At 47.8% G+C, this 15,000-nt stretch overlaps 1 protein-coding gene across 1 annotated transcript in view; it reads left to right on the forward strand.

The window, feature by feature from the left end:
• The window catches only part of LOC139386328 (partitioning defective 3 homolog B-like), a 406,750-nt gene that overhangs the window by 102,306 nt on the left and 289,444 nt on the right, over window positions 1-15,000 (forward strand). The window contains exons 6-7 of the mRNA XM_071131853.1: window positions 1,101-1,216; window positions 14,914-14,993. Coding sequence (XP_070987954.1) covers window positions 1,101-1,216; window positions 14,914-14,993 — 196 coding nt within the window. The remainder of the gene's footprint in view (window positions 1-1,100; window positions 1,217-14,913; window positions 14,994-15,000) is intronic.

Genomic DNA, 15,000 nt, shown 5'->3' on the forward strand with positions numbered 1-15,000 from the left:
TTAACCCACTGGTGCCAAAGATGTGGATGTCGATTAAGGCCCCCCCCCCCCCCCCCCCCCCCTCCCCTCCCTTGAGTTAAATGCAGGAAGACACACCTCTCTGATTCAGGTTAAATGCGGAGACACATTTCAGTTGAATGCATTCAGTTGTACAACTGACTAGGTCTCCCCCCTTTCCCTCACATAAATATTCAGAACCTTTGCTATGAGACTCAAAATTGTACATCCTGTTTCCATTGATCATCCTTGAGATGTTTCTACAAGTTGATTGGAGTCCACCTGTGGTAAATTCAATTGATTGGATATGATTTGGAAAGGTACATACCTGTCTATATAAGGTCCCAGAGTTGACAGTGCATCTCAGAGCAAAAACCAAGCCGTGAGGTCGAAGGAATTGTCTGTAGAGCGCCGAGACAGGATTGTGTCGAGGCACAGATCTGGGGAAGGGTACCAAAACATTTCTGCACTATTAAAGGTCCCGAAGAACACAGTGGCCTCTTCATTCTTAAATGGAAGAAGTTTGGAACCACCAAGACTCTTCCTAGAGCTGGCCGCCCGGCCAAACTGAGCAATCGGAGGAGAAGGGCCTTGGTCAGGGAGGTGACCAAGAACCTGATGGTCACTCTGACAGAGCTCCAGAGTTCCTCTGTGGAGATGGGAGAACCTTCCAGAAGGACAACCATCTCTGCAGCACTCCACCAATCAGGCCTTTATAGTAGAGTGGCCAGGTGGAAGGTACTACTCAGTAAAAGGCACACGACAGCCCGCTTGAAGTTTGCCAAAAGGCACCTAAAGGACTCTCAGATCATGAGAAACAATATTCTCTGGTCTGATGAAACCAAGATTGCGAAACTGCCTCTAACTTCCTTCATAGTGGTCACAGAGACATACACACTACCTCTAACACAGAGACATTAAATACAAAATGGTGTCTGAGAGTTCCATTTGTTTTCACAGACATTTTGGAGAACTGCCAGACTTGGGGTCTATACGCTCATATGGCCTGGCTTGTATTGTTTTAAATAATAGATCATGAACTGAGATCAATGTTGTGATGTCATCCTCTCCCCCCACTGACCTGTCTGTGTTCTCTACTCCAGACACCCCCCTGCTTGTAAGGAGCAGCAGTGAATCAGCCCTCAGCCCCCCAGTGGAGACGTCACAGCCCCCGCAGCCTCAGGAGCCCAACGACAGGCCTGGCCCTGAACCCCCCACGGTAAGATCTAGTCTGTTACAGTACCTACACCCAGCCCTACTGTGACTACCCTACCATACCATACCCTAACCCAAACCTAACGACAGGCCCAAACCAGTTTTAGAGGCTATTCAACTCCTACACCGAAGGAGATGACTTCAGTGGTTTCAGTGCACAGGAGGAGGAAGATAGTGACCAATGACATTCTTGGTTTACTGCTATTTTTTTAAATATTTTTGTTACAAGCCGTGTTTCGTTTAAAGGCTGTGTAAAGTTCATTTGTTTCAATGTACCGGTAGGTACCTGCGGCTTATTTATGTACAAAATACATATATTTTTTTTTCATTCAGTGGGTGTGGTTTATATTCAGGTGCGCGTAATAGTCCAGAAATGACGGTACCAGGCACACTGTATACACACACCCTTACTGTCTTACACACACACACACACACACACACACACACACACACACACACCTCATCCGTCACACACACGTGACGGATGACAGATCATACCAGAAGTCCATGTATACTGAACAGAAAACATAGACGCAACATGCAACAATGTCAATGATTTTACTGAGTTACAGTTCGTAAAAAAGGAAATCAGTCAGTTTAAATACATCCACCAGGCCGTTATCTATGGATTTCAGAAGACCGGGCAGGGGCTCAGCCAAGGGTGGGCCTGGGAGGAAATAGGCCCACCCACTACGGAGCCAGGCCCAGGCCCAGCCAATCAGTTGTTTCCCCACAAAAGGGCATTATTGCAGACAGAAATACATCTCAATTTCATCAGCTATAATATTTTCATATGTAAAAAATAGTCAAAAGTAACTCAATAAAATAACTATAATGAGGCTTTATACAGGGGGTACCATTACTGAGTCAATGTGGAGGTTATATACAGGGTATTATGGTACAGAGTCAATGTGGAGGCTATATACAGGGAGTACCATTACTGAGTCAATGTGGAGGCTATATACAGGGAGTACCATTACTGAGTCAATGTGGAGGCTATATACAGGGGGTACCGGTACAGAGTCAATGTGGAGGCTATATACAGGGGGTACCATTACTGAGTCAATGTGGAGGTTATATACAGGGAGTACCATTACTGAGTCAATGTGGAGGCTATATACAGGGAGTACCATTACTGAGTCAATGTGGAGGCTATATACAGGGGGTACCGGTACAGAGTCAATGTGGAGGCTATATACAGGGGGTACCATTACTGAGTCAATGTGGAGGCTTTATACAGGGAGTACCATTACTGAGTCAATGTGGAGGCTATATACAGGGGGTACCATTACTGAGTCAATGTGGAGGCTATATACAGGGGGTACCATTACTGAGTCAATGTGGAGGCTATATACAGGGGGTACCATTACTGAGTCAATGTGGAGGCTATATACAGGGAGTACCATTACTGAGTCAATGTGGAGGTTATATACAGGGAGTACTGGTACAGAGTCAATGTGGAGGTTATATACAGGGAGTGCCATTACTGAGTCAATGTGGAGGCTATATACAGGGAGTACCATTACTGAGTCAATGTGGAGGCTATATACAGGGAGTACCATTACTGAGTCAATGTGGAGGTTATATACAGGGAGTACCATTACTGAGTCAATGTGGAGGCTATATACAGGGAGTACCATTACTGAGTCAATGTGGAGGCTATATACAGGGAGTACCATTACTGAGTCAATGTGGAGGTTATATACAGGGAGTACCATTACTGAGTCAATGTGGAGGTTATATACAGGGAGTACCATTACTGAGTCAATGTGACGGCTATATACAGGGAGTACCATTACTGAGTCAATGTGGAGGTTATATACAGGGAGTACCATTACTGAGTCAATGTGACGGCTATATACAGGGAGTACCATTACTGAGTCAATGTGCGGGGGTACAGGTTAGTCGAGGTAGTTTGTACATGTAGGTAGGGGTAAAGTGACTATGCATAGATAATAAACAACGAGTAGCAGCAGTGTAAAAACAAATGGAAGGTGGGGTCACTGACACTGTCACCAGCAAAACACCCCCACACCATCACACCTCCTCCATGCTTCACGGTGGGAACCACACACCATCACACCTCCTCCATGCTTCACGGTGGGAACCAAAAATGCAGAGATCATCCGTTCACCAACTCTGCGTCTCACAAAGACACGGCCGTTGGAACCAAAAATCTCAAATTTGGACTCGTCAGTTGAAAGGACAGATTTCCACCAAGTCTCTTCTTCTTTGGTAGACTGGAAGCAGCAGGAGTGTGGGGAAGACTGGGGAAAATAACCACCAAAACAACTCAGGTTAATGTGGAATGAACACACAAACAGAAAGCAGTGGAACAGGAAGAGGACAAAGGAGACAGAAGTTGATATAATAGGAGGCGTGAAGAAGCCAGGAAATGGATGTTTCACACCCAGTCAGTGTTCTGTCCCCTCCCTTCCTCTCTGTTGATGGAATGTTAAGGGAGAGTTCCAGAACACTGACACAGCTCTAAGGGAGTGTTGGTAGGACATTCTGCCTGGGCTCTGTGTGATGCTCCTGTCACCTAGTGAGTCAAGGCTTCCTGAAACCAGAAGGGGGGGGGGGGGGGGGGGGAGCAGGATGGTGAGGCAGGAGGGTGATGAGAAGGATGGAGGAGGTTGGAGAAGGGAGAGGGAGGTTAGCCTAGTGGAGGGTGTTAGAGAGGGTGGAGTGAGACGTGGAGGGGAAGGAATGACATAAAGGAGGAGGGGAAGGAATGACAGAGAGTAGGAGGGGAAGGAATGACAAAGGTGGAGGGGAAAGAATGACAATGGTAAAGGGGAAGGAATGACAATGGTGGAGGGGAAGGAATGACAAAGGTGGAGGGGAAGGAATGACAGAAAGGAGGAAGGGAAGGAATGACAGAGAGTAGGATGGGAAGGAATGACAGAAAGGTGGAGGGGAAGGAATGACAGAAAGGAAAGGTGGAGGGGAAGGAATGACAGAAAGGTGGAGGGGAAGGAATGACAGAAAGGAGGAGGGGAAGGAATGACAGAGAGTAGGAGGGGAAGGAATGACAGAAAGGTGGAGGGGAAGGAATGACAGAAAGGTGGAGAGGAAGGAATGACAGAAAGGAGGAGGGGAAGGAATGACAAAGGTGGAAGGGAGGGAATGACAAAGGTGGAGGGGAAGGAATGACAAAGGCGGAGGGGAAGGAATGACAAAGGTGGAGGGGAAGGAATGACAGAAAGGAGGAGGGGAAGGAATGACCGAGAGTAGGAGGGGAAGGAATGACAAAGGTGGAGGGGAAGGACATGATCTCTGACATGTCCTCTAGAGTACTCAGCATAGCTCTGTGACATCATCATCTCTAGAGTACTCAACATAGCTCTGTGAAACCATCATGATCTCTAGAGTACCCAGCAGAGCTCTGACATGATCTCTAGAGTTCTCAGCAGAGGTATGACATGATCTCTAGAGTACTCAGCAGAGCTCTGACATGATCTCTAGAGTTCTCAGCAGAGCTCTGACATGATCTCTAGAGCACTCAGCAGGGCTCTGTGACATCATGATCTCTAGAGTACTCAGCAGAGCTCTGTGACATCATGATCTCTAGAGTACTCAACAGAGCTCTGTGACATCATGATCTCTAGAGTACTCAGCAGAGCTCTGACATGATCTCTAGAGTACTCAGCAGAGCTCTGACATGATCTCTAGAGTACTCAGCAGAGCTCTGTGACATGATCTCTAGAGTACTCAGCAGAGCTCTGTGACATCATGATCTCTAGAGTACTCAGCACAGCTCTGTGACATCATGATCTCTAGAGTAAAGCCAGTTTAACACCCGTTAGAGGGAAGTAAATAGGGATAGAGGGAAGTAAATAGGGAGAGAGAGTGAGGGATAGAGGGAAGTAAATAGGGAGAGAGATTGAGGGATAGAGGGAAGTAAATAGGGAGAGAGTGTGAGGGATAGAGGGAAGTAAATAGGGAGAGAGAGTGAGGGATAGAGGGAAGTAAATAGGGAGAGAGAGTGAGGGATAGAGGGAAGTAAATAGGGAGAGAGAGTGAGGGATAGAGGGAAGTAAATAGGGAGAGATAGTGAGGGATAGAGGGAAGTAAATAGGGAGAGAGAGTGAGGGATAGAGGGAAGTAAATAGGTAGAGAGAGTGAGGGATAGAGGGAAGTAAATAGGGAGAGAGAGTGAGGGATAGAGGGAAATATATAGGGAGAGAGAGAGAGGGATAGAGGGAAGGATATAGGGAGAGAGAGAGAGGGATAGAGGGAAGGATATAGGAGTGAGAGAGAGGGATAGAGGGAAGGACATAGGGAGAGAGAGGGATAGAGGGAAGGGTATAGGGAGAGAGAGAGGGATAGAGGGAAGGATATAGGGAGAGAGTGAGGGATAGAGGGAAGTATATAGGAGAGAGAGAGAGGGATAGAGGGAAGTAAATAGGGAGAGAGAGTGAGGGATAGAGGGAAGTAAATAGGGAGAGAGAGTGAGGGATAGAGGGAAATATATAGGGAGAGAGAGAGAGGGATAGAGGGAAGGATATAGGGAGAGAGAGAGAGGGATAGAGGGAAGGATATAGGAGTGAGAGAGAGGGATAGAGGGAAGTAAATAGGGAGAGAGAGTGAGGGATAGAGGGAAATATATAGGGAGAGAGAGATAGGGATAGAGGGAAGGATATAGGGAGAGAGAGAGGGATAGAGGGAAGGATATAGGAGTGAGAGAGAGGGATAGAGGGAAGGACATAGGGAGAGAGAGAGAGAGGGATAGAGGGAAGGGTATAGGGAGAGAGAGAGGGATAGAGGGAAGGATATAGGGAGAGAGTGAGGGATAGAGGGAAGTATATAGGAGAGAGAGAGGGATAGAGCAAAGGATATAGGGAGAGAGAGAGGGATAGAGGGAATGATATAGGGAGAGAGAGAGAGGGATAGAGGGATAGAGAGAGTGGGATAGAGGGAAATATATAGGGAGAGAGAGAGAGGGATAGAGGGAAGGATATAGGGAGAGAGAGAGAGGGATAGAGGGAAGGATATAGGAGTGAGAGAGGGATAGAGGGAAGGATATAGGGAGAGAGAGAGAGGGATAGAGGGAAGGGTATAGGGAGAGAGAGAGGGCTAGAGGGAAGGATATAGGGAGAGTGAGGGATAGAGGGAAGTATATAGGATAGAGGGAAGGATATAGGGAGAGAGAGAGGGATAGAGGGAAGGATATAGGGAGAGAGTGAGGGATAGAGGGAAGTATATAGGAGAGAGAGAGAGGGATAGAGGGAAGGATATAGGGAGAGAGAGAGGGATAGAGGGAAGTATATAGGGAGAGAGAGAGAGGGATAGAGGGAGAGAGAGAGTGGGATAGAGAGAAATATATAGGGAGAGAGAGAGCGGGATAGAGGGAAGGATATAGGGAGAGAGAGAGAGGGATAGAGGGAAGGATATAGGGAGAGAGAGAGAGGGGGAATAGAGGGAAGGATATAGGGAGAGAGAGAGAGGGATAGAGGAAAATATGTAGGGAGAGAGAGAGGGATAGAGGGAGAGAGAGCGAGGGAGAAAGGGGGAGAGAGCGAGGGAGAAAGGGAGAGAGAGCGAGGGATAGAGGGAGAGGGAGCGAGGGATAAAGGGAGAGAGAGCGAGGGAGAGAGAGTGAGGGATAGAGGGAGAGAGAGCGAGGGATAGAGGGAGAGAGAGCGAGGGAGAAAGGGGGAGAGAGTGAGGGATATAGGGAGAGAGAGTGAGGGATAGAGGGAGAGAGAGTGAGGGAGAAAGGGAGAGAGAGCGAGGGATAGAGGGAGTGAGAGCGAGGGATAGAGGGAGAGGGAGCGAGAAAGAGAGGGAGAAAGGTAGAGAGAGCGAGGGAGAAAGGTAGAGAGAGCGAGGGATAGAGGGAGAGAGAGTGAGGGATAGAGGGAGAGAGAGTGAGGGATAGAGGGAGAGAGAGTGAGGGATAGAGGGAGAGAGGGATAGAGGGAGAGAGAGCGAGGGAGAAAGGGAGAGAGAGCGAGGGAGAAAGGGAGAGAGAGCGAGGGATAGATGGAGAGAGTGCGAGGGAGAAAGGGAGAGAGAGCGAGGGACAAAGGGAGAAAGGGAGAGAGAGCGAGGGAGAAAGGGAGAGAGAGCGAGGGACAAAGGGAGAAAGGGAGAGAGAGCGAGGGAGAAAGGGAGAGAGAGCGAGGGAGAAAGGGAGAGAGAGCGCGGGATAGAGGGAGAGAGAGCGAAGGAGAAAGGGAGAGAGAGAGTTAGAGGAATAATGTTAATTGAGGGTTTGTGAAAGAGAGGCTGATTGATTAAGCATAGAACCATTTTAATTTGAACACAGACTTGGTCGCCTTCATGTTTGAAGTAGGCCTAGATATTTATTCATCTATAGTCTCTAGTTGATAGGTGTTTGATAGTTGTGGTCTAGTAGGTAAGGCCTAGATATTTATTCATCTATGGTCTCTAGGTGATAGGTGTTTGATAGTTGTGGTCTAGTAGGTAAGGCCTAGATATTTATTCATCTATAGTCTCTAGGTGATAGGTGTTTGATAGTTGTGGTCTAGTAGGTAAGGCCTAGATATTTATTCATCTATAGTCTCTAGGTGATAGGTGTTTGATAGTTGTGGTCTAGTAGGTAAGGCCTAGATATTTATTCATCTATAGTCTCTAGGTGATAGGTGTTTGATAGTTGTGGTCTAGTAGGTAAGGCCTAGATATTTATTAATCTATAGTCTCTAGGTGATAGGTGTTTGATAGTTGTGGTCTAGTAGGTAAGGCCTAGATATTTATTCATCTATAGTCTCTAGGTGATAGGTGTTTGATAGTTGTGGTCTAGTAGGTAAGGCCTAGATATTTATTCATCTATAGTCTCGAGGTGATAGGTGTTTGATAGTTGTGGTCTAGTAGGTAAGGCCTAGATATTTATTCATCTATAGTCTCGAGGTGATAGGTGTTTGATAGTTGTGGTCTAGTAGGTAAGGCCTAGATATTTATTCATCTATAGTCTCGAGGTGTAGACTAAGGCAGTCGTTTTAACCTCTCCTCGGGGACCCCCAGCCGTTCTGTAGATTTTATATTTTCCATAGCAACTAATTATCAAGCCCTTGATTAGGCGAATCAGGCGAGCTAATTCAGGGGTGAAACTAAAGTGTGAGCCGTCTGGGGGTCACCAATGAGAAGTTTGAGAAGGTAAGGTAGGAAGGTGATGTGGTTCCAACTGTATCTAGTAGCAGACCTGTTAGATAAGATGTGTAGTAGCCAGTTTGACGCAGGTCTTTTTTTTTGATTGGTCGTTGCTAGGTGATTGATGTAGGTGTGTATTTATTTGTCCATCGTGTTCCAGTTGGTATTTATCAGATGTGGTTCCGGCAGCACCTCGGGTCATTAGCACTCCGGTCCCCTAGGGGGCGCTGTCTCCTCTGTCTCCGTCTCTCTCTAATTGGACTGGGAGTATTTACTGATCTCTCTTAACCCTCTGGGGTTAATACAGGAACACAATAGTGTTATTGTAAGTGCTTTAGCTAACACTGTAAATGAACTCCTGTGGGGGACGGTGAGGTTGTGTGAGGACCAGGCTGTGTTGATGTCAGTATAGATGTTCATGGTGTGTGTGTGTACAACCTCAGCTAAGACATGAAACTCATGAACAAATATCAGCCATGCCTTTTTTTAGGAGACCCCCAGCCTCTAGACATGGTTCATACTCCCAGCCTCTAGACATGGTTCAGACCCCCAGCCTCTAGACATGGTTCAGACCCCCAGCCTCTAGACATGGTTCAGACCTCCAGCCTCTAGACATGGTTCAGACCCCCAGCCTCTAGACATGGTTCAGGCCTCTAGACATGGTTCAGACCCCCAGCCTCTAGACATGGTTCAGACCCCCAGCCTCTAGACATGGTTCAGGCCTCTAGACATGGTTCAGACCCCCAGCCTCTAGACATGGTTCAGACCCCCAGCCTCTAGATATGGTTCAGGCCTCTAGACATGGTTCAGGCCCCCAGCCTCTAGACATGGTTCAGACCCCAGCCTCTAGACATGGTTCAGATCCCCAGCCTCTAGACATGGTTCAGACCCCCAGCCTCTAGACATGGTTCAGGCCTCTAGACATGGTTCAGACCCCCAGCCTCTAGACATGGTTCAGGCCTCTAGACATGGTTCAGACCCCAGCCTCTAGACATGGTTCAGAGTCCTAGCCTCTAAACATGGTTCAGAGCCCCAGCCTCTAGACATGGTTCAGACCCCCAGCCTCTAGACATGGTTCAGAGTCCCGGCCTCTAAACATGGTTCAGAGCCCCAGCCTCTAGACATGGTTCAGAGCCCCCAGCCTCTAGACATGGTTCAGACCCCCAGCCTCTAGATATGGTTCAGATCCCCAGCCTCTAGACATGGTTCAGACCCCCAGCCTCTAGACATGGTTCAGACCCCCAGCCTCTAGACATGGTTCAGATCCCCAGCCTCTAGACATGGTTCAGACCCCTATTCTCTAGACATGGTTCAGACCCCAGCCTCTAGACATGGTTCAGACCCCCAGCCTCTAAACATGGTTCAGAGCCCCAGCCTCTAGACATGGTTCAGAGCCCCAGCCTCTAAACATGGTTGACACCCAGCCTCTAGACATGGTTCAGAGCCCCAGCCTCTAAACATGGTTCAGATCCCCGACCTCTAGACATGGTTCAGAGCCCCAGCCTCTAGACATGGTTCAGAGCCCCAGCCTCTAGACATGGTTCAGACCCCCAGCCTCTAGACATGGTTCAGACCCCCAGCCTCTAGACATGGTTCAGACCCCCAGCCTCTAGACATGGTTCAGATCCCCAGCCTCTAGACATGGTTCAGACCCCCAGCCTCTAGACATGGTTCAGATCCCCAGCCTCTAGACATGGTTCAGACCCCCAGCCTCTAGACATGGTTCAGACCCCTAGCCTCTAGACATGGTTCAGACCCCAGCCTCTAGACATGGTTCAGAGCCCCAGCCTCTAAACATGGTTGACACCCAGCCTCTAGACATGGTTCAGAGCCCCATCCTCTAGACATGGTTCAGACCCCCAGGCTCTAGACATGGTTCAGAGCCCCAGCCTCTAGACATGTTTCAGACCCCCAGCCTCTAGACATGGTTCAGACCCCCAGCCTCTAGACATGGTTCAGATCCCCAGCCTCTAGACATGGTTCAGACCCCCAGCCTCTAGACATGGTTCAGATCCCCAGCCTCTAGACATGGTTCAGACCCCCATCCTCTAGACATGGTTCAGACCCCCAGTCTCTAGACATGGTTCAGACCCCTAGCCTCTAGACATGGTTCAGACCCCAGCATCTAGACATGGTTCAGAGCCCCAGCCTCTAAACATGGTTGACACCCAGCCTCTAGACATGGTTCAGAGCCCCATCCTCTAGACATGGTTCAGACCCCCAGGCTCTAGACATGGTTCAGAGCCCCAGCCTCTAGACATGTTTCAGACCCCCAGCCTCTAGACATGGTTCAGACCCCCAGCCTCTAGACATGGTTCAGATCCCCAGCCTCTAGACATGGTTCAGACCCCCAGCCTCTAAACATGGTTCAGACCCCCATCCTCTAGACATGGTTCAGACCCCCATCCTCTAGACATGGTTCAGACCCCCAGCCTCTAGACATGGTTCAGACCCCCAGCCTCTAGACATGGTGCAGACCCCCAGCCTCTAGATATGGTTCAGATCCCCGGCCTCTAGACATGGTTCAGACCCCCAGCCTCTAGACATGGTTCAGACCCCCATCCTCTAGACATGGTTCAGACCCCCAGCCTCTAGACATGGTTCAGACCCCCATCCTCTAGACATGGTTCAGACCCCCAGCCTCTAGACATGGTTCAGACCCCCAGCCTCTAGACATGGTTCAGACCCCCAGCCCCTAGACATGGTTCAGACCCCCAGCCCCTAGACATGGTTCAGACCCCCAGCCTCTAAACATGGTTCAGACCCCCAGCCTCTAGACATGGTTCAGACCCCCAGCCTCTAGACATGGTTCAGACCCCCATCCTCTAGACATGGTTCAGATCCCCAGCCTCTAGACATGGTTCAGATCCCTAGCCTCTAGACATGGTTCAGACCCCCATCCTCTAGACATGGTTCAGACCCCCAGCCTCTAGACATGGTTCAGACCCCCATCCTCTAGACATGGTTCAGACCCCCAGCCTCTAGACATGGTTCAGACCCCCAGCCTCTAGACATGGTTCAGATCCCCATCCTCTAGACATGGTTCAGACCCCCAGCCTCTAGACATGGTTCAGACCCCCAGCCTCTAGACATGGTTCAGACCCCCTACCTCTAGACATGGTTCAGACCCCCAGCCCCTAGACATGGTTCAGACCCCCAGCCTCTAGACATGGTTCAGACCCCCAGCCTCTAGACATGGTTCAGACCCCCAGCCCCTAGACATGGTTCAGACCCCCAGCCTCTAGACATGGTTCAGACCCCCATCCTCTAGACATGGTTCAGATCCCCAGCCTCTAGACATGGTTCAGATCCCTAGCCTCTAGACATGGTTCAGACCCCCATCCTCTAGACATGGTTCAGACCCCCAGCCTCTAGACATGGTTCAGACCCCCATCCTCTAGACATGGTTCAGACCCCCAGCCTCTAGACATGGTTCAGACCCCCAGCCTCTAGACATGGTTCAGACCCCCAGCCTCTAGACATGGTTCAGATCCCTAGCCTCTAGACATGGTTCAGACCCCCATCCTCTAGACATGGTTCAGACCCCCAGCCTCTAGACATGGTTCAGACCCCCATCCTCTAGACATGGTTCAGACCCCCAGCCTCTAGACATGGTTCAGACCCCCAGCCTCTAGACATGGTTCAGATCCCCATCCTCTAGACATGGTTCAGACCCCCAGCCTCTAGACATGGTTCAGACCCCCAGCCTCTAGACATGGTTCAGACCCCCTACCTCTAGACATGGTTCAGACCCCCAGCCCCTAGACATGGTTCAGACCCCCAGCCTCTAGACATGGTTCAGACCCCCAGCCTCTAGACATGGTTCAGACCCCCAGCCCCTAGACATGGTTCAGACCCCCAGCCTCTAGACATGGTTCAGACCCCCATCCTCTAGACATGGTTCAGATCCCCAGCCTCTAGACATGGTTCAGATCCCTAGCCTCTAGACATGGTTCAGACCCCCATCCTCTAGACATGGTTCAGACCCCCAGCCTCTAGACATGGTTCAGACCCCCATCCTCTAGACATGGTTCAGACCCCCAGCCTCTAGACATGGTTCAGACCCCCAGCCTCTAGACATGGTTCAGATCCCCATCCTCTAGACATGGTTCAGACCCCCAGCCTCTAGACATGGTTCAGACCCCCAGCCTCTAGACATGGTTCAGACCCCCTACCTCTAGACATGGTTCAGACCCCCAGCCCCTAGACATGGTTCAGACCCCCAGCCTCTAGACATGGTTCAGACCCCCAGCCTCTAGACATGGTTCAGACCCCCAGCCCCTAGACATGGTTCAGACCCCCAGCCTCTAGACATGGTTCAGACCCCCAGCCTCTAGACATGGTTCAGACCCCCAGCCTCTAGACATGGTTCAGATCCCCAGCCTCTAGACATGTTTAACCCTTTTCCCTTAGCAGCAGTCTAACAGGGAAACGCTTAGTGAATGACTTCCTGTGTCTTCATTCATATCCCGAATAGAAACGCTTAGTGAATGACTTCCTGTGTCTTCATTCATATCCCGAATAGAAACGCTTAGTGAATGACTTCCTGTGTCTTTATTCATATCCCGAATAGAGACTTGTTTTCTATCGGTTTGATTTGACAAAGTGGACAGATGGCTCCAAGTTTAATTTATTAGGATCCTTGTTCATGGTTGGCAGGGACATCTGTTTTACGTCATAATGTTTTCAACATAAAGGAGCTTTTCACTTTGAATAGACCAACAAATATCTTGTTGATTTCTTACCAGCGGTAAATGTTGGCTTCCAGCACAAGATTCATGGAGAAACTCTACAGGTTTCACTCGTGGTTTACGACGCGTGTCGCGTGTAGTTTCATGAATATGCTAAGCAGTGTGATGATAGACGAGAATTGATTTAGTCCATTAACCCTATTGTAATTAATAGAGAGGGTGGGGGGGGTGTACTTGAAGACATCAAGTACACCGTCCCAAATGACACCAATATAGTGTACTTATTTTACCCAGGGACCACTTGGATCTCTTGTCAAAAAAGTAGTGCACTTTATCAGGAATAGGGTTCAATTTTAACCAACCAATCAAATGGACCATCTCCTGTTTCTGTTGTTTCTTTTCGTGTGTGACCAACAACCAACCCTATATAATTCCCTCTAGTACTTTACCTTAAGAGCGTCCAGGCCTCGAGGTTTCCGTCCTTCAAGGTTAACGAGCAGTTCATTTATTGACTGAATACGTGTATATTTCATATACGCTATTACGTTAAAATACATACTTTAGTTGTGTTTTAATGAAGGCCTTGGGGAACATTCAGAGATCCAACCACCAACCATGTTATGTTATGGTTGGATCACTGGAGTGTTAATATGTTGTGGTTGGATCACTGGAGTGTTAATATGTTATGTTATGGTTGGATCACTGACGTGTTAATATGTTATGGTTGGATCACTGACGTGTTAATATGTTATGGTTGGATCACTGGAGTGTTAATATGTTATGGTTGGATCACTGGAGTGTTAATATGTTATGTTATGGTTGGATCACTGGAGTGTTAATATGTTATGGTTGGATCACTGGAGTGTTAATATGTTATGGTTGGATCACTGGAGTGTTAATATGTTATGGTTGGATCTCTGAAGTGTTAATATGTTATGGTTGGATCACTGACGTGTTAATATGTTATGTTATGGTTGGATCACTGAAGTGTTAATATGTTATGGTTGGATCACTGACGTGTTAATATGTTATGTTATGGTTGGATCACTGGAGTGTTAATATGTTATGGTTGGATCACTGGAGTGTTAATATGTTATGGTTGGATCACTGACGTGTTAATATGTTATGTTATGGTTGGATCACTGAAGTGTTAATATGTTATGGTTGGATCACTGGAGTGTTAATATGTTATGGTTGGATCACTGGAGTGTTAATATGTTATGTTATGGTTGGATCACTGGAGTGTTAATATGTTATGGTTGGATCACTGGAGTGTTAATATGTTATGGTTGGATCACTGGAGTGTTAATATGTTATGGTTGGATCACTGGAGTGTTAATATGTTATGTTATGGTTGGATCACTGTAGTGTTAATATGTTATGTTATGGTTGGATCACTGGAGTGTTAATATGTTATGTTATGGTTGGATCACTGAAGTGTTAATATGTTATTGTTGGATCTCTGAAGTGTTAATATGTTATGGTTGGATCACTGAAGTGTTAATATGTTATGGTTGGATCACTGGAGTGTTAATATGTTATGGTTGGATCACTGAAGTGTTAATATGTTATGGTTGGATCACTGAAGTGTTGATATGTTATGTTATGGTTGGATCACTGGAGTGTTAATATGTTATGGTTGGATCACTGAAGTGTTAATATGTTATGGTTGGATCACTGGAGTGTTAATATGTTATGGTTGGATCACTGGAGTGTTAATATGTTATGGTTGGATCACTGGAGTGTTAATATGTTATGGTTGGATCACTGGAGTGTTAATATGTTATGGTTGGATCTCTGAAGTGTTAATATGTTATGGTTGGATCACTGAAGTGTTGATATGTTGTGTTATGGTTGGATCTCTGATGTGTTAATAGGTTGTTATTCCCTACAGGGGGTGAACCATGGACTGGACAAGACAGGAGGACACAGAGCTGATGTCTCGACTACCAAACTCAACACATTCTCTCTCAGGTAAGAC

This window comes from Oncorhynchus clarkii, chromosome 3 (genome assembly GCF_045791955.1).
Source record: "Oncorhynchus clarkii lewisi isolate Uvic-CL-2024 chromosome 3, UVic_Ocla_1.0, whole genome shotgun sequence".
Classification (NCBI taxonomy): domain Eukaryota; kingdom Metazoa; phylum Chordata; class Actinopteri; order Salmoniformes; family Salmonidae; genus Oncorhynchus; species Oncorhynchus clarkii.